The sequence below is a fragment of the Lotus japonicus genome, chromosome 5 (genome assembly GCF_012489685.1).
Source record: "Lotus japonicus ecotype B-129 chromosome 5, LjGifu_v1.2".
Lineage (NCBI taxonomy): Eukaryota > Viridiplantae > Streptophyta > Magnoliopsida > Fabales > Fabaceae > Lotus > Lotus japonicus.
Genome location: NC_080045.1, coordinates 21,071,618 through 21,095,991, shown reverse-complemented (window position 1 = coordinate 21,095,991; position 24,374 = coordinate 21,071,618). Strand labels below are relative to the sequence as shown.

Here is a 24,374-nt window from a genome sequence, read left to right as displayed (position 1 = left end):
TAAACTTCTTTTGGAACAGAGTGGGCCTCATGTTACAAGAATTTATGTCTTTGAGGTGAGGTAGCCTATAAGAATTAAGAACCTTATCTTTTCTTTGATTATGCATTTGCCTGGAGTAAGCATTTTTTTTCTTGGGTGAGGGGGTCAAAGTGAGTTAATGCCTTCATGCAAACATGAAGTAAAGTTTGAAATCGTAAGCTATGCCGCTCCTGCTCTTTTATTAGGGTATATTTATGCTGCATTTCAAAAGTAGAGGGCTTTGTACTCTATTAGCATGTTTGACGAACGAGAGAGACTTTTGTTCATTTTAAAGAATCCTAGATGAGTTCAAGATTGCTGCTGTAACACAATTTGGTTCAGGATGGGTTTAACTAGCAAAGAACCACAGGGGCATATGAGTTTGAATCTTTCAATGAATATATATTAGTTTTGTAGATTTTGTTTTATTTAACTGCCGTAGTCTATAATTGTCATGTGAAACAAAAAAGAGTAAAATTTGCTTTCATTGTTGATGATATGATCATGAGCTTCTGGATTTCAATATTCTTCCTCTTATCTTTCTGATTTCTTTTTCCCCCTCTATGATCTTCCTTTTGAAAAATAACAGTGCTAATGCAATAAAGCAATCAAGGAAAGTTCTGAATCAGATTCCTGGGAGAGCAACTGGTGCATACAGTCAGAGTGAGGCAGTAATTTTATAATTTTTATCTACATTATGGTTATATTAGTATCTAATATATGTGTACTTGAAGGGCGTATCATCATCGTGGAGAAGGTATATATGTGTACTTGAGTAAAGTCGGATTTGGTCTTTATGTTCGATAGAGTTTTGAAAGTTTTATGCTTCTTTCCATTGTCAATAGGTCCTACAAGGTACTCTTTCCAGAACCATTGTAGTGTTGCAAGTTTTACTTGGTACGGTGCATCGATTGAAATGGATAATAATATTGAAACTGATTATACTGCGGACGAGGTAAACCATTGCAGTGTTGCCCTATTACATGTATTCTTTCGGTGATAACTTGGAAAGAATAATTGATAAAATCATTGCAACTCTTTTATTGCAGACACCCATGGTTAGCTATCTAAATGCGCATGCTGTGTTAGAAGGAAGAAGTCGAGCTAAGGCTTCGTCTTCAGATGATCCGGAGTCTTCTCAGGTAATTTTTTTTGTCTCTCACAATTAGCAGATTGGGTGTTTGCTTTTACAAAATTTGTACGGTTTTATATACTGTTGGTAATACATCTATCTGAACTGTAGAGTATTATGCTTTCTTTTAGATAAAGTGTGCTGAAGTGTTTCTATGTCTCAAAGGGAGCCTCCAACCCTTGGGTTGTATGTCATATGTTTTTAAGTTTATTTAAGTTATGATTATTATTTTATACATGTAACCATACTTATTTTACTGTATTTTTGTGCTGCTGATTCAAAATAAGTTAAGTTAATGACATGCTATCAACTCACCCAAATGACATGTAGGAGCAGGTGGAACAAGAACTAACTCAAACCAACAATTTTACGATGAACCGATTGAAACTGCTGATCATGCAAAAGGATTTCACTAATGTTAGTGAGGTTAGTCATGTTTGCCACTAGTTTGGAAATTTAGTTTTGAATCTGGAATGTTTTCCTTTCTATTTCTCATTGAAGTGATTATTTGATTGGGTCCTTGCATCCACAACTATTCTCTCATTTGTTATCACCTAGCATTGGTTTTTTTTAGGATTTCAGCTACAGATTAGAAATTTGACATATGCCTACTCTTTTCATTGCAGGGTCAATTGATGGCAATATAGATACAATGAAGAAATGTCTAACAATATTTGAGTCTTTATATCTTTATGTAATTGGTTAGCTAGTGTTGGCTGTTTACATATATCTTCTTCTAATCGGTTTATGTATTTTGGTGTTTTAATCTCTTTGTACTCAAATTCAATTGCTGGAACCATATATGTCCTTTCATGTTCATGCCCATTTGTTTATTTCTCTTGTGAAGGTAGAGCTTATATTGATTGTTAAAAATATTTTCCTTTAATTAATCATTTTCTCTATAAAAGATAACAGGATTTCATTTTCAAAAAAATAAAAATAACAGGATTTCAGCTACAAAGTATAAAAGTATGAATATATAAGTAAATAAAATATTATTGATAAAATGAGGCATATATGTACTTTGTGGCATTTAAAAAGATGCCAGTTTCAATTTGTGGCATTTAGAAAATGCCAGAAGCATTTGTAGCATACAAAAACATGCATTTAAGCAAAAAATGCCACAAAACAGTTGTGGCACCTGTAATAGAGGCACTTAAAGGTGAATGCCACTAATAACACTTGGGGCATTTAATAAATGCCACAACTTAACAATATCAATGCCACTAAAAATACATTTTTTTGTAGTGCATGTCCCTTCCTAAATAATTCATTTTCCCTCCAAGAAAAAAAAAAGACATCCCACTTTTTTTGTTACAACATATTTCATCTCTCACCCTATTTAATTTCATTTATTATTAATAATTCCTTATTCCATATGATACACTTGAATGTATATTTTTAAATGTTATATTTATGAAAGTTTGTAACAATTCAAGTATTATTACGAATCTTTTCCTTTTTTTTTTTAAATTTTAAATATAAAAATAACTTGAAATTATTTTAAAAATAAATCTAACATTAATTTTTTATTACAAATTCAAAAATATGATACACACCAAAAATTGGAATCCTTTGTATGTGCAACTCCAACAGCAGTGTTGATAATAAATATTGAAACTTTTAATTTAAAATATCATTATTTTCTAACCTATAATTTATGTCTTTAACACGTTTTTAAAAATATAATGGAAGGAAATATCATATTAATTTTACATTTGAAATTTGAACTTTCTTAATTATAATAATTGTTGAAAATTTAATTAATAATTGGTTGTAGAATGAGTAAGATGAGAAAATGAATGTTTTCAAATCAAATAAATATTTTTTTCCAGCATCATGATTTTTTTGGTAAATCATAAAATAAGCATCATGTTTTTATTAAGTTTGATTTATTTTTCCGAAATTTTAATCTATATTAAACATTTTATCCCTTATAATAGTTATTAATGACTCTAATTAATACCTAAAGTTAATGAATATAATTAATTACCTTTCCAAATTCAAAAATGAAAAAAATCAATTTTTTAAAAATTTTGCTTTTTTTTTGCTAAAACTTCTACAAATCAAACAAATAATTTATATTTTAGACACACATCATTACTAAACATTTCATTACTAAACAAATTCCCAAGGTTTTTTCCATTAGCGATCCTTATTATTCTATTTCTCTCCAAATATCTTTGGTTCAAATGTTTGTTATTTCTAATCATATACCACATGCAATGATACAGTTAGGGTTGTTTTGTTATATTCATTGTCAATGTTTTTCTTCTTTTGCAATCGTATAATATGCCTATTTGAAAATTTCTATTGTATGTCCATATTCACTTTGCTAATTTACTAATGTGTTGTTATTTGTTTTTTTTTTTCCACGTGCAGATAAGACACAGTTCATGCCTTACTGGAAGTGTGTTGCTATGTTATGTTCTTCGACTTTATTTTTTCTTATTTTACGCTATCATGTGTGAATCACTAGATTTAACTATATCATTACCAATGATCTTATTTTGGGTTTAATTTTTTCTTTTTCCCTAATCTTTTTTTCTTCTTCTTTTACGTATATTATTATATCATTCTATAGGGGTTAGAATTAGCAATTAATTCAACGTCAAGCAATATGAAATAATGGTTACCTCCGGTTAATTAATCAAGAATATTGGCACATATTTATGCAGTAGGTCACTACATTAGTACTGGATAACTTTTGGACATTAATTTCGCGAAAGGTGTAGAATTTTTTATATATATGGCTGACATCTCGAGTTACTGGGCTATTGTAGTTTTGACAAACTACTATGATTCAAATTATACTAATTTATTTCTTAATAATTAGCAATCAAACAAAGTGATTTCTAACTTTTCTAAGGTTTTAACATAATGAATCATAGTGGTTGGCTCTCAAATTTCACAAAAATTCCGAAATTTCAATTTCAATTCAAAACATATAATTTGGAACTAGAGAAATGTCAACAATCATGAATCTTCAATTCTATACACGTTTACAACACAAATTCACTATATAGATAGAGACTTTCACGTCATTTTCTACCACACACACTTTTTTCTCCTCCTCTTCTCCTTTTCTATGGAAAAATAACACTCAATCCTTATATTTTTTCAATTTCACTTGGTGCATTGTACACTACTTTTAATCTCTTTACCCATGAGATAATGTATTCTATCATTTAAAGTTATTCTCCTCTTCTCTTTTCCCTACTATAATTAATTGTGTTATCTTTGTCCTCGTAGGATAACTCAAGTGGTAGGAGCTGAGGGACATATGGGTTGGGTTGGGAAAGGTCCAGGGATCGATTCCTTGCGGGTGCAATTTATCTTTCCGATGTACCAAAAAAAATTGTGCTATCTTTTCTCCATGATTTCATCTAATCTTCCCCTGATTTTTTTTTCCTCCGAGGATTCTACTTCTCCAGAGACATTCATCATTTGCGCAGGCATGTATGCACTTCTTCTCTTCACTTTTCCATGATATATCGTGTGTTATCTTCTTCTTCATGATTTCTATTTCCCATTTTCTTATTTTTTTAACCGGCCATGCATGACTTTGTCATCGATAATTTCCTTAAAATTGTGCATGATTTGCTAATTTTCTTCTACTTTATGTGGAGTTCTTTTCTTCTATCTTCTCTAATTTAACTTTGCTTTGGTATTTTTCTCAATCATTTGGGAAGCAAGGGAATGAGTATATGAGACACTCAATCAAATGTTGCAAAATATATTGAGGATGGGAAGGTAGTGATGCCAGTTCAAGGGAAGACATAAGATGTCTTATTTTAATAAAGGAGTGATGAATTATGCCAATTGCAAACATATGAAGGAAAAATATGCTTGAGAGTTCTAGAATAGAAAGCAAAATGAATATGAAATATGATCTTATGTAAAATTGTCATCTAAAAGATTTTTCTCAATTGACATTAACATCTCTTAATTGTTTAGAAAACATTAATATATAAAATTTATTCAATAATCAACTCGTGCATTGCACGGGTAATATAAAATATATATTCTGACAAACATTTTATATATATATATAATATAAAGTTATACAAAATTTCATAAATATAATATTATACAAATTTTAGATATTACTATATAGTAAAGTAACCCGTGCATTGCACGGGTAATTCCGCTAGTAAGGAAAAAACAAACCTCTTGTCTTTTGCTCTTAGCCAATTCCACGCCCTCATTTAAGCCAGATCAAAAATCTTTTCTGCATCCCACTCACCGTTTCTGAAAATTATTTTATTTCTAGACAGCCACAAAGTCCAGATCAGTGCAAGCCAAACTGATGATTTTGCTCCCCTCCTTTGGTTTGCTGTCCACATTTCTCCCCCAAACTGCAGGAAATGTGCTCCACACGATTTTGGCATCACCGACAAAAAGCCTAACCATCTATTACATTTTTGCCAAATCTGGTTAGAAAAGGAACAATGCAGCAGCAGGTGATTCAAGTTTTCTCTGCAGAAGGCAAAAAGCAGATTTCACAGTATAGCAACTATCATCATTTGCCCTTGGGTTTCCGTGACCGTACTCATCCTGATTATGTGTGTCGCTTGCGGAAATCTCTTTATGGATTGAAGCAAGCGCCTCGTGCTTGGTACCAGCGTTTTGCAGATTATGTCTCCACCATTGGGTTTCGCCATAGCACCTCTGATCACTCTCTTTTCATCTACAGACGAGGCTCTGACATGGCTTACCTCCTGCTTTATGTTGATGACATCATCCTCATCAGCTCTTCTCATGACCTTCGCAAATCTATCATGGCTCTTCTTGCCTCCGAGTTTGCTATGAAGGATCTGGGACCGTTGAGCTATTTCTTGGGCATTGCCGTCACCAGACATGCAGGTGGACTTTTTCTCAGTCAGAGTACATATGCACGTGACATTATTGCTCGGGCCGGTATGACCTCGTGCAATCCTTCTGCCACTCCTGTTGACACCAAGCGGAAACTCAGTACTTCTGCTGGTACTCCGTGTGATGATCCTACTTTATATCGGAGTCTTGCTGGGGCTTTACAGTATCTCACATTCACCCGTCCTGACATCTCCTATGCTGTTCAGCAGGTATGTCTTCACATGCATGCCCCCCACACAGAGCATCTGCTTGCACTGAAGCGCATCCTGCGTTATGTTCAGGGCACTTTACAGTTTGGTTTGAATCTCTATCCTTCTCCTATCGAGAAGCTTATTTCCTACACTGATGCCGATTGGGGTGGATGTCCCGACACTCGCCGGTCTACTTCTGGCTACTGTGTGTTTCTCGGCGACAACCTCATTTCTTGGTCGTCCAAGAGACAACCCACGCTTTCCCGGTCCAGTGCTGAGGCTGAGTACCGAGGCGTTGCTAATGTGGTTTCAGAATCATGTTGGCTACGCAACCTGCTTTTGGAGCTTCACTTTCCTCTTTCTCAAGCTACTTTGGTCTACTGTGATAATGTTAGTGCCATCTACCTATCAGGCAATCCTGTCCAGCATCAGCGCACTAAACACATTGAGATGGACATTCACTTTGTTCGAGAGAAGGTCGCCCGTGGTCAAGCACGCATCATTCATGTTCCTTCTCGCCACCAGATTGCGGATATCTTCACCAAAGGCCTCCCTCGAGTTCTCTTTGATGATTTTCGGACCAGTCTCAGCGTCAGTGAACCTCCCGTTTCGACTGCGGGGGTGTGATAGAATAGGAATATGTCAATTATTCCATATTTGTTATTAGAAGTAGGTAGGCCTAACTCAACCCAAAAGCTAGCTCAAGAGTTAAGGTTTGCACAACCATATATAAGCAATTGCTTGGCCACATCTCTAGCCAATGTGAGACTCTAACACACCCCCTCACGCCCAGTGTAGAACATCTGGAGCGTGGAATGAAACGGGTGACCCAAATATGGGGAGTCAACAAATGGATCTAGGATAGGGGCCCAGGCCCATGGTCAAACAACCATTGGCTCTGATACCATATTAGAAGTAGGTAGGCCTAACTCAACCCAAAAGCTAGCTCAAGAGTTAAGGTTTGCACAACCATATATAAGCAATTGCTTGGCCACATCTCTAGCCAATGTGAGACTCTAACACCAACCATAACCATTTGGGTTCTTTTCCTTCAGCAAGAGCTACAGAATTTATTTCTGAGGTAAAAGCAGCCACCATCTCTTCCTCATGGGCCAATAGCGATCTTCTCCAAAGGAAATTCCAATGCCAAGAACCATCACGCCAAAATCCCAAATCAGAGACGAAATAAATTTTCTGAATAGACAGGTTATATAACCTGCTGTACTTGTCTTGTAATTTCTCTTGTCCAACCCAGCATTCTTGCCAAAAACTAACTCCCCTTCCATCGCCTACCACTCGCCTCACTCCGTGATCTAACCACCTACTGTCTCCATCATCAAAACACATAGCAATAATGTCCTTCCACCAAATAGTCATTTTCCCCCCATAATCAACACCTCCAAATTGTTGGGGGATGACATATTTTGCCCTTAAAACTCTACCCCATAAGCTTTCTGTGTTGGATAAGAGCCTCCATCTCCACTTCCCAAGAAGCGCTTTGTTAAAAGTGCCCCAATCTCTCAAGCCTAACCCCCCTAATTCCTTTGGCTTGCAAATTGTGTCCCACTTAATCCATGCTACCCCATTGCTTTCCTCTACGCCTCCCTAAAGAAAGGATCTCATAATTCTCTTGCATTTGTTCAATACCCCCTTTGGCATTCGGAAGAAAGAGAGGAAGAATAACGGTAAAGACGATAGCACACTAGCAATCAAATTTATCCTCCCTCCGAAGGAAATAGTTTTTTGCCTCCACCGAGATAATTTTCCTTTAATTTTGTTCACCACCCCAAAAAGCTAGTCTCTCGGATTTCCCCCAATCGGTAGCCCGAGGTACGTGAATGGAATTTTCATAACCTTGCAATTAAGAAAACTAGCAATGCTTCTAGTAGTGCTACCTTCCACTTCAAGCCCCACTAACTTGCTTTTGTGAAAGTTAATCTTTAACCCCGATGTCAATTCAAAGCATCTAAGGACACTTTTTATTGCTAAGGCATTTTGAAGGGATTCCTTACCAATGAAAAGTGTATCATCCGCGAACTGTAGTAAAGACACTCCTACATCATTTGACTGGCCTAGAACATAACCTTCAAACTTCCCAAGACGCACCGCCTGTTAGAATAGGCCATTTAGGCCTTCCGCGACTATGAGATAGAGGATAGGAGCCATTGGATCACCCTGCCTCAACCCCCTTCCCATTTTGAACTCCTCTCCTGGGCTTCCGTTCACTAGGACAGATACTCTTGCAGTTTTTAGGCAACTCTCTATCCAACCCACCCATTTCTCTTGGAAATTCATCCTTCACAACATATAGCTCAAGAAGCCCCATCCCACTGTGTCGTAAGCCTTCTCAAAGTCTACCTTGAAAATCATAGCCTGCTTCTTCCTGCATTTTGCATCATGGATCACCTCGTTTGCCACAACGATGCCATCCAACATATTCCTCCAAGCTAAGAAAGCTGATTGTTCATCCAAATCACTTTGGGGAGCACGAGCTTAAGCCTATTAGCCAATTAGATCTTCGCCACTATTTTGTAGATGCATCCGACGAATGAGATAGGCATAAAATTATTAAGGCCCTGTGGCGAATCACATTTTGGGATCAAAGCAATAAATGACGAATTGCTTCCAGATGGCAAGCATTATACGAATGGAACTCATATAGGACTCTATGTACATCTCCTTCCAGAATATGCCAAAAAGCTTTTATGAATTGAAAATTGAACCCATCTGGACCCGGACTTGTCGCCATCACAATCCCATATCGCCTCCTTGATTTCAGCCGGGTCAAATCTAGCACACAAGCCAATGTTTTCTGCCGAGGTGATAGTCTTAAACGGGACACCATCTAGACCCAATTGAGGATGAACCACTTCCTCGAATCGCTTCTCAAAGAAAGTCTGCACTTCCTTCTTGATTTCACAAGGCCTTTCTTCCCATCTTCCGTCAATAGTGAGTCCCGTCAAGTAATTTGTACGCCTTCGCCAATTCACACAAACATGGAAAAAATTTGAATTGCGGTCACCTTCTTTCAGCCATTGGACCCGAGCTTTTCGGCAAAGGATCGACTCCTTGCCTTTCAAACACTCCTCTTCTGATAACCCTACTTCTTCATTTTCTTATCAAGTTTAGCCAAGTCCTTTATGATGATCTTCCTTTGCTTATTCACATCTCCAAACACCTCCTTATTCCATATGCGAAGAGAAGCTTTCAAGGACTTAAGTTTCTTCTTTAGAACGTGTGTCCCCCAACCTTGAACATGGGTCTCACCCCAGGATTTCTCCACAAACTCCTTGAAACGTTGATCTTTCAGCCAGCAATTAAGAGTTCTAAAAGGTTTCGAGCCCCAATCACAGACTACACACCTCAACAATAATGGACAATGATCAGAGAAATCTCTATCAAGCACATGTTGTGAACTTTCGAGCCAGCACAACAACCAACCTCCCGAGAGAAGGAATCTATCAATTCTACTCATAGACTTGCCATTTGGCCTGAACCAAGTGAACCGCTTACCCGAGATAGGTATGTCCAATAGTTCCATCTGGATGATGAAATCATTAGAATCCTCAATATCCCTTCTTCCATAATACAACATATTCGCTTCCCCTCTTCTTTCCTGAGTTACTCTCATCGTGTTAAAATCCCCTCCAATGCACCAAGAATCAATCATGCAGCCTTGTTTCCACGACTGAAGTTCCCTCCAAACATCCCTCTTTCCCTCCCGGTCACAAGGAGCATAAACATTTACAATAATGTCTTTTGCCCAATTTACCAACCAATATAATAAAAGACTGCTGATAGTGCAATCTACCAGTTCAAAAGCATCTTTATTCCATATACAAAGCAGGCCGCCTGCACTATTCGCAGCCGGGCTCATTTTCCATTCACAACTCGAGTCACCCCATAGTGTATTACAAAGACTTTGTTCCACTTCTTGCAGTTTTGTCTCTTGCAGCATCACCATCTCTATCTTCTCCCTCACTACTAAGTCTCTAATTGCCCTCCATTTTATTCTATTCCCCAACCCCCTAAGTGAGTATGAGATGAAATGAAAAATGAAGGGTTAATGCATCAAAACTCGTAAATTTTTCCAAGAACACAACCACACTATCAACATTATGGTCCTCCATATCCTACTTTAGCATCCACATCCCTCTCTTCAAACCCTTCTTCTGCTTACAGCACTTTCAGCAAATCTCGTTTTGCTCTTTCAAGATCGACCTCTGCAGTAACCATCTCTTTCTTCAGTCCCTTAGCAACATTCTCCCTCATCATTTTCACTTGCACAACTTTCTCCATATAATTTTTCATACTCAAGGAAGATTGAATATGGGGTTGCAGGCTTGCAGCCATGTCAAATCAAACCTACATGTCTCAAGTTCCTCCCATAACATTTGGAGATGACTACAAGCATCATCATTCATTTCTTTAACTTTTTTAGTGTCAAGAAAATGTAGAACTCGACCCAACAAGGTGAATGCCCATTGTGTAAACTCACGACTTCTCTTCCGTTGACAACTAATCAGTGAAGGATACCGTAAACAAATATCCTCTAGTAGTGGAAAAAATGCATTTTCTATTTTCCCTAAACCCCTGAATTCCACAAGGTCACCCAATGAGATTTCCCTGGGCAAATGAATATCACCAAAATATTGAGTAGATTCCATACTAAATGTCGGTTCACCAGGTTCAATATCACGAGCAGGTTCAATTTCAACAACTGACTTCGCCAAAAAAAAATATAAGCTTCAATGATACAAGTATCATTCTCAATAAACCCACTCCTAGAGCCACAAAGTTCACCTAAAGATATGAACTGATGAAAACCCCAATTAGGCTCTCGTGCACTAAACCTGTGTAAAGCTTCTGGCAGGTTCATGTATAATGAGTCAATTGCAATGGCCTGGTTTATATTAAAGAACAACCGATAAAAAAGGAAAAAAAAATAGATACTAGGAGATAAAAGTATGGATACCTTTTGTTTGTGTCTTCGTCTCTTCTTTTGCTCAAACGTCTTTGCAGATTTGACTTTCCATTGCTTAAGTAGTTTGGCTTGAAGCTTTGACCTTTCTTGTCTTGTTTGGACTGCCTTGCATTGTCTACCTTTGAACGTCTTCTGTTTATGCCTTGCTGGAGTCTTCTGGTACAGTCTTGTACCTTATTGTCATAAGATGATGAGGATGTGAGCGTAAGGGTTATTTTCTGAAATGTAGTTTACATGAAATATATCACCGGTTCACTCAGACTCTTGAAAATTGTTATCATTAAAAATATGATAGACGATGTGTGCATCGTTTGAACTTAACAATCTCCCTTTTTTGATGATGACAATTTTAAAGAGAAAAACAGTGAAAATAATTTTGAAAAAAATGAAAATGCTACCCCTGAATTTTCTACTCAGTGCTCCCCCTAACTTTTGCACTTTAAACACGCATTATTTCAAAAGGAGATGTACTTTTCATTAAACATGTATTGTTCTCTCCCCTTACATTAAATTGAAAAATTATTTTAACTTTTCAAAGCATTTTCATGTTCTTTTACTTCCTTTTTCTCTTACTCTCCCCTTTTGGTATAATAAAAAAGAATCACACAGATAAAGATCATAAACAAACAATAATTAATAGGAATAGCAGATGAGAGAAAATAAAGATAATGCATACAGGTGAAAGTCATAGCAGTCATAAAAAATCATAAAACTTAAACTAAGGTATGTGAGCATAAAAATAATGGAATTGAAAGTTGAGAGTTGAGAGTTGAGAGTTGAGAAGATTTAGCCTCTATTTGAGTCTGTCCAGGATCATGAACAACACATCTTTGCCTTGTGCTCCTCCAAATTTTGAGCAAGCTGGGAAATCCTGTTCGCATTAGCTGGTTCGTTTTCTTGATCATTGGCATCTTTACCATCATTGTCAGCTTCCTGGTCATGTAGCCAAACTTCATCATCAGTTTCAAGTGGAGCAAGATCACCATCTTCTAGCGGTGCACCAGGTTCTTCTCTTCTTTATCATCTTCATAGATTTCTTCAATGTGAGCAGAAGATGAAGCAACATTAGATTTTGATGGGCCTTCACCACTTGGTAAATGAAGTCGTTGTAGGTTAGCTTGCATCGTTTCTCTATTGATCTGGATCGGAAGTGAGAAACCAGTGAGAAAATGATCAAGTGTATCCACTTCCGTTGTTGGGGACACTGCAGGGAACATAACAAATGGCCAAGAGGACCATGGAGCTATGAATGCCCAAGGTCGTTGGATTAGATAATGTGGTGTTGTTCCTATGTGTCCAGATACTTGAGACAGTTTCCATTGAGAGCGATCAGCTTTAGGAGTAGGAGCAACGTCTCTTCTTGCGAAGAGTGTGAATTTCTTATTAGTGCAAGCGACACAATCCACGAATGTATAGTATAGTCAAATTCGGATTCCCAGACTTGTTGAGCAAGCTTGTGCAAGAAGGAGGCTCGAAAGTTGATGCTTTTGTTGAGGTGTTTGCCTTTTTTTCTTCAGAGAAACTCGCACAAAAGAGTTGAGACGTCTTTTGCGAGCTTTGGATGCTGCATAAAAAGAGTCAGACTTTGAAGACGATTCCTTAGATGTTGTGTCTTTTGGTTGTGCACGAGATGTTGTTGTTGGAGAGTTACGAACACTTTGCTCTTCACTGTCAGAACTTATGGTGTAGACGGCGTGAGTGTTCATATCCTCAGTGTCCTTTGAATGACTTGAATAGTGTGGAGGTGTGAGCATTTCATTCAAAGAAGAGCTTGGGCTGCTGAGAGGTGAGGAATCTTTTATATCAATAGTCAGCTTCCTTTTCTTGATCAATAAAGCAGGTGCAACAGACTTTCTCTTCAGATTTCTTCTTCTGGAAGGAGCGGATTGAGCTTCAAATCCTTGTCTTGATCTACCCGCACGAGTCCTTGATCACTAAAGCAGGTGCAATAGACTTTCTCTTCAGATTTCTTCTTCTGCTCCCCTTTCCGGGAACTTGACCAAGTAGTCTCATATCAAGTATGCAGGGTTAATCTTTGTCCTCTTTAGGATCTTGTACAGAGCAAACCTTGCATGTCCGTCAACTTTGTAAATTCACTATAGTTACAACAATGATCAACTTTGTGAATTCACGAAAATGGGTGGTAACGACGACATAATAATGGAGGGGCCAAATAGCAGCGGTGGTAGAGTTTCGATGTTACCTAATATCGGTGATAATGGCGGTTGTGGTGGTGGCAATAATGATAGTGGTGGTGGAGGTGGAAACAGTGGCCGTGTTAGGGGTGGTGACACCAGCGGAGGTGGTGGTGCCATCATCGATGGCGGCGGTGGTGATGATGGAGGTGGTTGTAGTGGCAATGAGGTTTGGTGGCGGAGAGGGTGTTACCTGGTATTCGTGATGATGATAGTGGTGGAAGCGACGCAGTGGTTGTGGCAGTGTCGATTATAATGGTAGAGGTTGTGGTTGCAGCGACAGTGGGGGTGGTGGTGGCGGTGACGATGGAGGTGGTGGTGGCAAAGGTGATAGTTGTAAATGGTGGTGAGAGGCGGTGGTGGAGGTGGTAATGGCGGTCAAGGGCAGTGGCACGGGTGGAGGTGGTGACGATGGTGGTGGCGACGGTGGAGGTGAAGTGGTTGTGGTGGCAGTGATGGTGGTGGCTGTAGTGGCGATGGTGGTGGTGGTGATTGCGCTCAGTGGTGATGGTGATGAAGTTATATGTTATTGAAACTAAGAACCATAATCACAAAACCATATTTTGTGGAATCTGGATCCTCTCCTGCAGATTTTTCTATCCAGTCCCTCCTGCAATAACATTGGTTGATTCCTCTTGTGGTCGATAATATTCTAGGCTTAAAATTATAATAATTATATACTGAAAGTTAATCTCAACTGTCTGATTAATCTAATGGTTGACATTAATTAGGGATTTTTCCAAACAGAAACTCAATCAACACTCAATTTTGTCGCTCCCTGTAGTCGTGAGAGAATCTCCTCCTCATATCAACGGTTGAGTTCCAATTAACGATAACCGCTCCTCCTCTCACCGAGCTTCGTCTGGTCCATCACCCTTAAGGATCGCGCACATTTTCGTCACTCTCCACCGCCAGAGATCGTTTGCCGCTGCTGTTGCAGTTCTGATCTTCCTTCCCTCCAGCGAAGCCGTCACAGTTCCGACCACCCTTTACAGAGAACAATAAATTTTCAACTTGTTGTCATCTTGGGGTATTTCATGTGTGGTCATTTGAATTTCAACTTGCTGTCAGTTGGAGAAAATTGTGGTGCTTGAAATCATCACAGATGCAACTAAATGGATTAAGTTTGGCAAGGAGGAGGCAGGGTGTTGTATTGTGGTGGTGATTGTTGGAAAGATAAGAAGTTCTTGAATTAATTGTAATTCTGGATTGCCATTGAATCTGCCATTGAGGTTTATTTTGTACACCGTTAGATGCATCCAAGAGCTGTCATTGAATTTTTATTATAATTTTAAGACTAGAATATTCTAAACCGCAAGATGAATATGAGGACCAATATTACTGCAGGAGGGGCTGGATGGGAAAATCTGCTGGAGAGGATCCAGATTCATATTTTGTGATGTTGAGAAACAAACTAAAACAGTTTTGAAAATCAATAAAAACTCCCTCCAGCTCCACTTTAGCCGAACATGTTTCGTTTTCAGATTTGCATTTGAAAACAAAAACTGAAAACTAGCAACCACCCCGAACGTGGTCTTTATAATTGTAATTGTCTCAAAAGGGTATTATAATTAGGAACGAAGGGAGAATTTTTTTAGTCAATAAATTATATAAAAAACTAACACATCTTGGATTAGCTTAGTTGTAAGGACAGAGCACTACTCTCTTTAGAAGGTTGTGTGTTAGATTCTCGTTGTTGTGTGAGGGTTGTGTTAGTCGGAGATTTGTAAGTAAGCGACTTGTGATCCTGAAAACATATCTTGACCCGTAATGGTAACCAGAGTCGAAACCACCCAAACTTTTAATTCATAAAAAAAATTAAATTATTTGATATAAATTTATTAAATATCATTTTTATAATTTAAAAAATTTCAAACATTATTTATTTAGTATACAATATGCATTTGGTAATACTAAAATTTCAAAATGTAGTTGAAAGAACATAGTATGGATTGTCAAGTAGAAAAGTAGAAGGGAGACCTTATAAAATACAAGGCTCATTCAAAAAGTAAACTTCTAAGCATGTTTAAATTAAAAACACAGTTTTAATTAGGGCATTTCTCGATTCGGATTGACTTGATGATGAACTTAATGATCCAAATTAAATTAATATAACCAGATTGATTTTATTAGTCTAATTAGTTTCACTTAAGCTAAACTTGAAGCCAATTGTAATTGATTTAATTTCTCAAATTTAATTTTATTACCCGAGTGAACCCAATTACCCGATTAAATGTTTTCCATATTCAATTTATATAATTGTACCTTTTAAACTATTATTTAGCTCACTTTAGCTAAACTTGAAGCCAATTGTAATTGATTTAATTTTTCAAATTTAATTTTATAACCCGAATGAACCCAATTACCTGATTAAATGTTTTCCATATTCAGTATATATAATTGTACCTTTTAAACTATTATTTATAGCTCTTTTCTATTTTTATCTTTTGTTAAATCATTTGGGCCTTGTCCCCTTAATTATCAAATATCTATATCTATAATATTCAATTTTATTATAGCTGGCGAGCAGTGCCACTTCACATTTGGCGGGCCCTCAATTGCGACGTCTTTGTCTCGTAGGCGATCACTTCCATATACAGGCGGCCCACATTATTTATGTATTTTAGCCACCCCATTTATGATTCATGTATTTTTATGCCTTGTTGGCGATTGATGTACTTATTAGCCTAAGATGACCTCGCCCCGGTTTTGGGCTAGTTATATTTATAAGGGTTATTTTTTACCTAGGCTAAGATCCATGTATATAGACCCATATTTTATACCTATATTGTACCTAATCCCCTTGGAATGAGGCAGATAAGTGTAAGTCGTCTGTAAGTGCTTTTTGAGTCCTGCAACTTTCCTTGGCTTAGAATAGAGCATTATCCTCTCACCCTAGATTTTCGTCATTAAAAATTATTTCATTTATCAATGCATGTTGTGTTAAAACATTTAAATTTCATAATGATATTCTTTTTTTTTACTATGACTAACACGATAATTAATACTTTAACTTACATGCTATTATCATGATTAAAATAGAAAGTTAAGATACATGTTATTATCATGAATAAAATAGCAATTGTGTTTTATTTAACATTAAACATGTCATAAGTGCACAAAACATGATAATAAAATATAAGTATGTATGAAACATAGGCAATTCTACTTGTTATACAATGATATATACTAGTGATAATCTCGTGCCATGCACGACTTCTCTAAATCAATGATTTCATTTTGATTTCATGAAAAATGTATATCAAGTAGATCACACAATATAATTAAAATTATTTATGTAGTGAAGATGAACAATTCATCAGGCAGACTATATTGTGTATATTTATGTTTGTTATAATAAAATTAAATAAGTGTTCAAATCCTTTTTATTAAGATGTCTTCTAATATTTGAAATTTTTAAATGGTATATTATTGATTAATCAAAACCAAACATATCACCATTTCCAAACCATTCCTAAAGGAATTTTTATAAACGTAAGGTATTTGTCAACCATGGAAGTCCATGTATTTTTTATTTATTATATCAATTGTTATGATTTGTAAATAACAAAATCAATAAATTAGATTTTTCACATAAGCTTAAAGAAAAAATATGAAGAATATATAGTTACCTTAAGTATCTCGTAATTTTGTCCTAATCTGTAAAATCTCATCAGGAAGAAATATAAATATTAATTAATGATTTATCAGAAGACTCGATTTTTGATAGAAAAAGTGTAAACAAATGAACATTTTTTTAATGTAAAGTACTAATTTCAAATATATTCTACTGCAAATACATTCACTAAGATAGTTGTTCTAATAATGAATCTAAGACATGTGCCACCCTATTGTGGTATTGGCTCCTCTCTTAACATGACCAACACTCAAAGAGTCAAAGAATTTAGTTGTTAATGCCCTGCAATCCTCTAACACTTCACTACTAGAAAAAGTATTTTCTACATCAGGGTTTTTACAACGGTTAATGAAATACCTGATGTGAAAGATAAACCGGTGGCAATATTGAAATTATTGTGAACTTTTATGAGAGTTTTTACATCAGTTGGGAATATATCCGATGTGAAAAGTAATTCGTGAAGAGTTTTTACAACGGTTGATACAATAAGCGATGTAAAAGCTAAGTGCGGTGACAATTTTGAAATTTTGATAAAGTACTTTTCACATCAGGTATAATGTAACCGTTGGGAAAAGTCCCTTCTTTATGATTGTTTTCACATCAGTTGGGAATATATCCGATGTGAAAAGTAATTAGTAAATAGTTTTTACAACGGTTGATACAATAAGCGATGTGAAAGCTAAGTGCGGTGACATTTTTGAAATTTTGATGAAGTATTTTTCACATCAGTTATAATGTAACCGTTGGGAAAAGTCTCTCCTTTCTTTAATTTTCACACAAACCCGTACATGAAAACCCAAACTCATTCATTCACGAAAAATCTAAGTTCATCTTGCTCAGCTCCTGCTTCATCTTGCTCAACTCCTGCACTCAAACCCTAAACCCTATTACTCACAAACCTTCCCTTTCTCTTCCCCTTCCCACCACGTTCTCCATCTGACACTTCACCACGACGTCGTTCTCCGCGAAGAAACCTTCACCAGAATCTACGACCTCGCAGCCGCTCCTGCTCGTTGCTAAGCCTCACCGCCGCTCCTGCTCGTTGCTAAGTCTCGCCGCCGCTCGTTCTCTGTGACTCGCCGCCGCTCCTGCTCTGTGAATCGGTTTGCTTACAAGGTAATTTGCTTCGACACTGTCAATTCATTCCTCCTTTTGGTTGAACATTCCGCTAAACTCCTCCCCTTCAAGTTCCATGACTTCGACCTCTCCCTCCTTCGCATCCTTAAACCACACCCTTTTTCCCTAAGATGGAAATCGATTTCCAATCTCCTCTGTTGACTTAGATATCGGTTTGAATAGTGGAAATCGGTTACCAATTGTTACTGGAATTTCAACCAAAAAACTAAGTTTTTCAATCCTGATACCTCTTACATGTCTTTCTCCAATTGACCGAGTTTTTATGTGTCTTTGTTTATTATTTCTTAAGGCTCAATTTTTCAAATATGGCAATTGTGTGCAGGTGATTGTGAAGAAAGCTGACAGAACTGGTATTCCAGTAAGAATTGGTAAGAAGAAGTAAGTTGCCTACTGTCTTGCCTTTTTTCTCTGCAGAATCAAGTCTACGGCTAGCTTTGTTGTGTTTAGATTATAATCTTGTTATCTTGTATCTTTCTTTTATTTATTGCTAGTATAATAGGCTATGTCTTTATCTTGGTCTCAATGCATTGGCATAGTTAATTGACCTCCAGCACTACAGAGCCACTACTGCTTGACTTTGTTATGATCTAGTTTGAAGATCATTTAACTGAACAAGAAATATGGTTGGCTAAATATTTAAGACCAACTAGCTAAGTAGGGATTTCGGGTATTATGACTTATGCATAGTGAATTAGTGATGGTTGTTTGGATGAGGGATTGTTCTGATTTATGTTACCTTTGAATGAAACTGATATTTTTTTGAGCATGTCTTGAACATTGAAGTGTGATATTTTTCTGGTTGGATGGATAAATATTTTCAATGTAAGAGAGGTGTGTGATCAGAGCTCAAGGGTAGTTGGTTTCTGGGAATTCTTTTCCATGATATATTGTATTCTGTTAGAGTATGCAATATACTTAGTCATTACAAGCTGATAATTTTTTATGTGAATAGACTCTTAGTGGGTTAGTTTCTGTACTCAGGCTCTAACTAATTCTATTTCTGTTAAAGAGCTCAACTTGTACAGGGATTTATATACCCTCATTTAAACAACTTATAGATAGGTAGTTCCTTACTGTCCTGTATGACATTCTGAATAGTCCAAGCCATTGATTCAGATCTCATAGCATTTATAACAGAGAGAGAATATGATTCAACAATCATGCTTATTTGTTTCTTTGAAGGTTCATGGATTGGAGCTTATTGCTTTAAAGTTTGCTGTTTTTTTTTATCCAACCTAGAGAATATTAATACTACCAGGAAATGATCATAACATGAGAAGGATATACAATAGTAAAATAGGCTACCAAGCATATATAGATCCAAATCCATATGAAAGGAAATAAATTAAGCATGATCTTTGTATGAAACATATACAAATTTGCTGGAATACGATATATTTATATAGTTCACACTTCACAGAACCAGCACAAAGATCATAAAAGGAAAAGATATAGAATTAGAGAGGTGAATATGCATGAAAGTTTATTCAACTCACTGGAAGATATTGCAAGCAGCAAATCAATATAGAGATCTTTCTCCAATTTTTGGAAATGGCCAGCAGCTACTAGCTAGAAACTCAAAGCTGAGAAATGAGAATGATTGATTGCATGTGGTTAACCCTTCAGTTTTGTCTTTGGTGTTTTGTTCTCTGTTTCCTACTTGGATGGGCTGTTTCCAAGCTATTTCATCTTCCCTTTTAATATATCTTTATCCTTTAAAAAAAAAGTGTAAATCATTAGTCATTCAAGTACTGTTATCTCTTGCATTCAGTACAAAATATAGAGCAAGAGATGCCTAGCATCTGTTAACTTCTTTCTGCTGGTTTTTGCTATATAAAGTTGATTGGTGTTTTAACTGATGCAGCCCATATGACTGGACTTATGCAGAGGCTGAGTTAAAAAGGCACCTTGGAGAAAAGATTTTTATTTATGGTAACTATGTTTTATATACTTATAGTTTCATGCCATATACTTTGTCTGAAGTATAAACAGTATGATTTCTTTAGATGCTATGCTTGATTGGGAAATGCATAAATTGTTTTACACATTTTGCAATATTAATCTTGAAAGACAATACTTTAGTTCTCCTTTGTTCATTACACAATGATCTTCATTCACAAATGAAGAATATTGTTACAAAGTAAGTGTATATTTTATGTCGCTTTTGTTATATATTATTATGTCCTTTTACACTAAAATGTATAACTTACTTCGATGATTGTTTTTTATATAGAGCTATGGCGGTTTATCAATTGGCTGAGGTTAATAAAAAAAAGACTCAATGGCTTCATCCCAAAGTAAGTGTAGTGTAGATTATGGTTGTGTCTTGATGTTGCTGTTTATACTACTTAACACTGGTTGTAATATGTACTGTTTTGATATATATTCAGTGTATAAAAATCTATTCATTTGTAGGCAAGGTTGCAGCCTAATGGGAATGATTGTGGATATTATGTGATGAAGAATATGGTTGACATTGTCTCTGCTAGTATTACTAAGTCTTGGATGGAGGTATTACAAATGTTTTTCTTCCCTATTTGTCTCATTGTTTGAGTTTTCATCAAAATGTCACAAAATAGGTATTTTAACCTATTCTACAAATTGTAGGTATTCAATGATCCAACGGCATTAACATAACAAGAGTTGTATGATTTGCGAAACAGTTGGGCAACTTGCTTTCTTGACTTGTATAAACCTTAGAATTTATTTGGTATGTATTTAAAGTTTGTGCCTAAACAGTCTGAATTAAAGTTTGGGCAACTTATTTTTTACATTATAACATGGATTGCTGATCTCTGTATTTATTGCATCTGTTTATAGGGTTCAAAGTTGCTCACCTCCACTGCTCTCCTAATTTATGCTTATGGTGCTGGTGGCTTTCCTGCTTGGGGCATTAATTTGCTGAACTGTTGCTGTTTTGCTGAATTGTTGCTGTGTTGCTGTTTAACTATTTTGTCCTAATTTCATGAGCTGTTGCTGTTTAACTACATTTAAAGAACTAGAATTGCTGAATTGTTCTAGTTCTTTTAGGCTATTATGTTTTTTTTTTTGTTGGGACCTTGGATGTTTAACTCACTTGAGAGAGTTTGTTCTCAAGATCTCTTTTTATTTTAATAAATTTTCATTAAAAAAAATATGTATATTCAGGTCAAATTCGTGTAAAAAAAAAAGAAAAAAAATGGTTGAGCATTTACATCGGTTTTTAGTCTAACCGATGTGAAAAGTATACACATTTCACATCGGTTTTTTGTCTAACCGATGTGAAAAGTATACATTTCACATCGGTTGGCTGACTGAACCGATGTGAAAAGTATACATTTCACATCAGTTGGCTGACTGAACCGATGTGAAAAGTATTCACATCGGTTGGCTGACTGAACCGATGTGAAAGGTATACATTTCACATCGGTTGGCTGACTGAACCGATGTGAAAAGTGTACATTTCACATCAGTTGGTTGACTTAACCGACATTCACATCGGTTATAAACCCGATGTGAAAAGGTTAGGAGATACCACGTCAACATTGTTTACATCGGATAAAAACCGATGTTAAAACTCAAAAATACCCGATGTGAAAACTAGTTTTTCTAGTAGTGCTTGCTCTAAAACCGCCATCCTCTTCCTCCCTGAGAAATCCGTGCAGACCTCTATGGCATCGGATTCCACAACCACACAGTCTATCTCTGGCTGGTATGCCTTTTTTGTTGCCCACTGCATAGCCATAGCCTCTGCAATACTGCAGCTGCTCGAAACTCATCAAACTTTGTTTCAACATACAAACATTGACCCTCATGATGAAAATAATTTGGAAGCTCTGAATTCATAGAGTTAGACAATCTCTACAGAGATGAGAACAAATAGCTCTTAAAAAGAACAACAATGAAAAAGACGGTAGAAGTGGGCAAACGTGAAACAATGCATCTTTGTTGGGGACCAAAATAAGATTTTCGTGGGTTCAAGTTTTCAAAAAATTGTAGCAGCTTGCACATTTTAAAAAGAGTACACATTAAAAAGAGTACACGTGATTAAATTAATTGACTCAATACTCAGACAAATAAAAATCAAAAGTAAAAAAAAACGTTATTTTCTTCAACCTGGAATAATGTTGAACTACTGAGAAATATACTGCTCCAACATACTACTACTCAGAAATGAGTAGGTGATGTCATCCAATAGACTACTCCTTCCTTGAGTTGTTAAGGCACATATTTTGTGCTATGACATGCATGTGACATAATACAATGTTACTAACATAATAAGGTTTTGGTTCAACATTTGTAGCAAAGTATGCTCATTCGAATAGTCTCATCATAATTCATGAGATCAAATACTCCTAAGAATGAAAATTAAATATGTCTTCAAGGACACATGCTTTCTTCAAAGTCATTGTTCTTATAGCATTACTTCATTGATACTCAAATCTATTTAAGCCAGCATGTGAGCACCAAAATTCTCAATCATATAAAATCTTTTAAAATAATTAGATTGAAATTTGTGAAACCATCAAATAGTTGGAGCTTTCATGAGATGGAGTTGCTGAGGAAAATAATGATTGGCTATTAAAGCATTCTTTAGAGGGGGGAGATGTACTCTAACGAATTATGTATATATGTAAATATGTTGTAAGGACTGAGAATTAAGGAGGAAAATGATACAGAGTACACACTCAGAGGCTACTTCATTGGGGTCATTACACAATACTTGAAAGAAAAAATCTGACAAAAGCCCAACTATGGTCAAATATCCTCCTATTTAGAGACAATTATATTAACACAGTTGTAGTTGATAGGGAATATTGAAAAAGAATAAATTTTCATCTTGACAACCAATGAACAGAGAGAAACCTTCTTCAAACCATTTGTTTCAAGCAAGTAAACTGAAGACTATATATCCTTCACAACACCTTGGCAATCAATATCATCAAGCAAATGTTCTCCAGCAACATCCAGACCAGCATAACACCACTACATAGGGATAAAAGGAAAAATCACATGTGATCCAAATACAAAATATTGCACTGTATGATACATAAAGAACAAATACTAAGAAAATTCATGTTGCGCTTTGTCCTACTATAGAATAAGAGTTTTAAATCCATGATAAATGAATTTTCTTCATACTTATAAAGCATATTAAGAAACTAACAACAGAGAAGGGAGCTCATATTTCAGTTCCTTTCTAATTCTCTCAATTTTTGTGGATGCCAAGAGAAAGAAAAGAAAAAATATAACTTGTGAACATTTAATTTCACTTTTCGGTCCTAAAAAGGGAAATAAACCAGACAAAGGAGAATTTTAGTAAAAAAAATTAAATAAGAAAAAGTGAGGATAATCACCAAGAACTGGACATGCAAAGTTCAGAGATCACCAGCAAATCACCTAAGGCTAATTCAAACCAGCTGCAAAGGGAAAAAAAATAGAGAATTAGGTGGTGCAGTATATTGATCACAAACTCCATAAACCACACCTGGTAACAAATGAGAAAATGTCCAATTGCAAGTATTAGTTTAAATAGTTCCTGAAAGATATGTCCATGATTGTGTTATGGTTAACGCAAGATTTGAAAAAGAAAACAAAAACATACCAATAGGTTGGCATTAACAGGAAAATAGCAAAAACAATTAATGAGAACAATACTGCTATAAGCTAAATCACAACACGTTTAATAAACAACTGAATTTTTGTTCGTAGAAAATGAATTACAAATAAATTGGGACAATATAAAATACAATATACAAACCTCTGCATCAATAAGAAACAATTGCACTGCAATGTCTAGCTCAGAAATTGGGCACATCTCCCACATCCTCAGCACCCGAATATGAATCCTCCAAGTATTTCTCCCATGGCAGATGCTAGCAACAGAGTTAATTGAACCCATCGAATGTCAGAGAATAGGAAGTTACAACTGATTCACACAATATCTAACACAACAATGGTGTAAAAGATATGATATGAACAGACTAACACACACACAACTATATATAAGCTTGATGAATAATTGAGGAGTGGAAGATAGGAAATCTAAACAAAATCGTTGGCAGTACCTTATGATATCTCTAGCTGGGTGCAGGCCGGCGGCTAGAGATTTGGATTTGGTAAATCTTGGGGAAATCCATTGTAGGATTTGGGTGAGATACGGCTTCTGAAGCTCGAATTGAGAACTGAGTATAGGGTGGCTATTTTTTTTGGGGGGGGGGAGGAG

General features: G+C 36.1%; 2 protein-coding genes and 2 long non-coding RNA genes across 4 annotated transcripts; 2 read left to right on the top strand and 2 right to left on the bottom strand.

Annotated features, from left to right (window-relative positions):
• The first annotated feature begins 5,601 nt into the window (after window positions 1–5,601).
• LOC130719285 (uncharacterized mitochondrial protein AtMg00810-like) lies at window positions 5,602–6,843 on the top strand. The gene has a single exon (XM_057569912.1). It carries the CDS (start codon window positions 5,602–5,604, stop codon window positions 6,841–6,843), a length of 1,242 nt encoding a protein of 413 aa, XP_057425895.1.
• Window positions 6,844–9,316: 2,473 nt separating this feature from the next.
• On the bottom strand, window positions 9,317–10,569 carry LOC130719284 (uncharacterized). Its single transcript, XM_057569911.1, has 2 exons — window positions 10,397–10,569; window positions 9,317–10,244 (listed from the first exon to the last, which is right to left on the bottom strand). Exons 1-2 carry the CDS (start codon window positions 10,567–10,569, stop codon window positions 9,317–9,319), a joined length of 1,101 nt encoding a protein of 366 aa, XP_057425894.1.
• Window positions 10,570–18,490: 7,921 nt separating this feature from the next.
• On the top strand, window positions 18,491–21,211 carry LOC130720965 (uncharacterized). Its single transcript, XR_009013299.1, has 3 exons — window positions 18,491–18,547; window positions 20,034–20,101; window positions 20,990–21,211. It is a non-coding gene; the product is annotated as an uncharacterized LOC130720965 (long non-coding RNA).
• Window positions 21,212–22,769: 1,558 nt separating this feature from the next.
• LOC130718394 (uncharacterized) lies at window positions 22,770–24,374 on the bottom strand. The gene is made up of 4 exons (XR_009012619.1): window positions 24,217–24,374; window positions 23,910–24,024; window positions 23,506–23,568; window positions 22,770–23,134 (listed from the first exon to the last, which is right to left on the bottom strand). It is a non-coding gene; the product is annotated as an uncharacterized LOC130718394 (long non-coding RNA).

Coding starts and splice junctions, on each gene's coding strand:
- LOC130719284 (XM_057569911.1), bottom strand. CDS start 10,569: ATGGCTGCAAGCCTGCAACCCCATATTCAATCTTCCTTGAGTATGAAA. Junction 10,245..10,396: donor CGAGATTTGCTGAAAGTGCT/GTAAGCAGAAGA, acceptor ATACTCACTTAG/GGGGTTGGGGAATAGAATAA.
- LOC130719285 (XM_057569912.1), top strand. CDS start 5,602: ATGCAGCAGCAGGTGATTCAAGTTTTCTCTGCAGAAGGCAAAAAGCAG.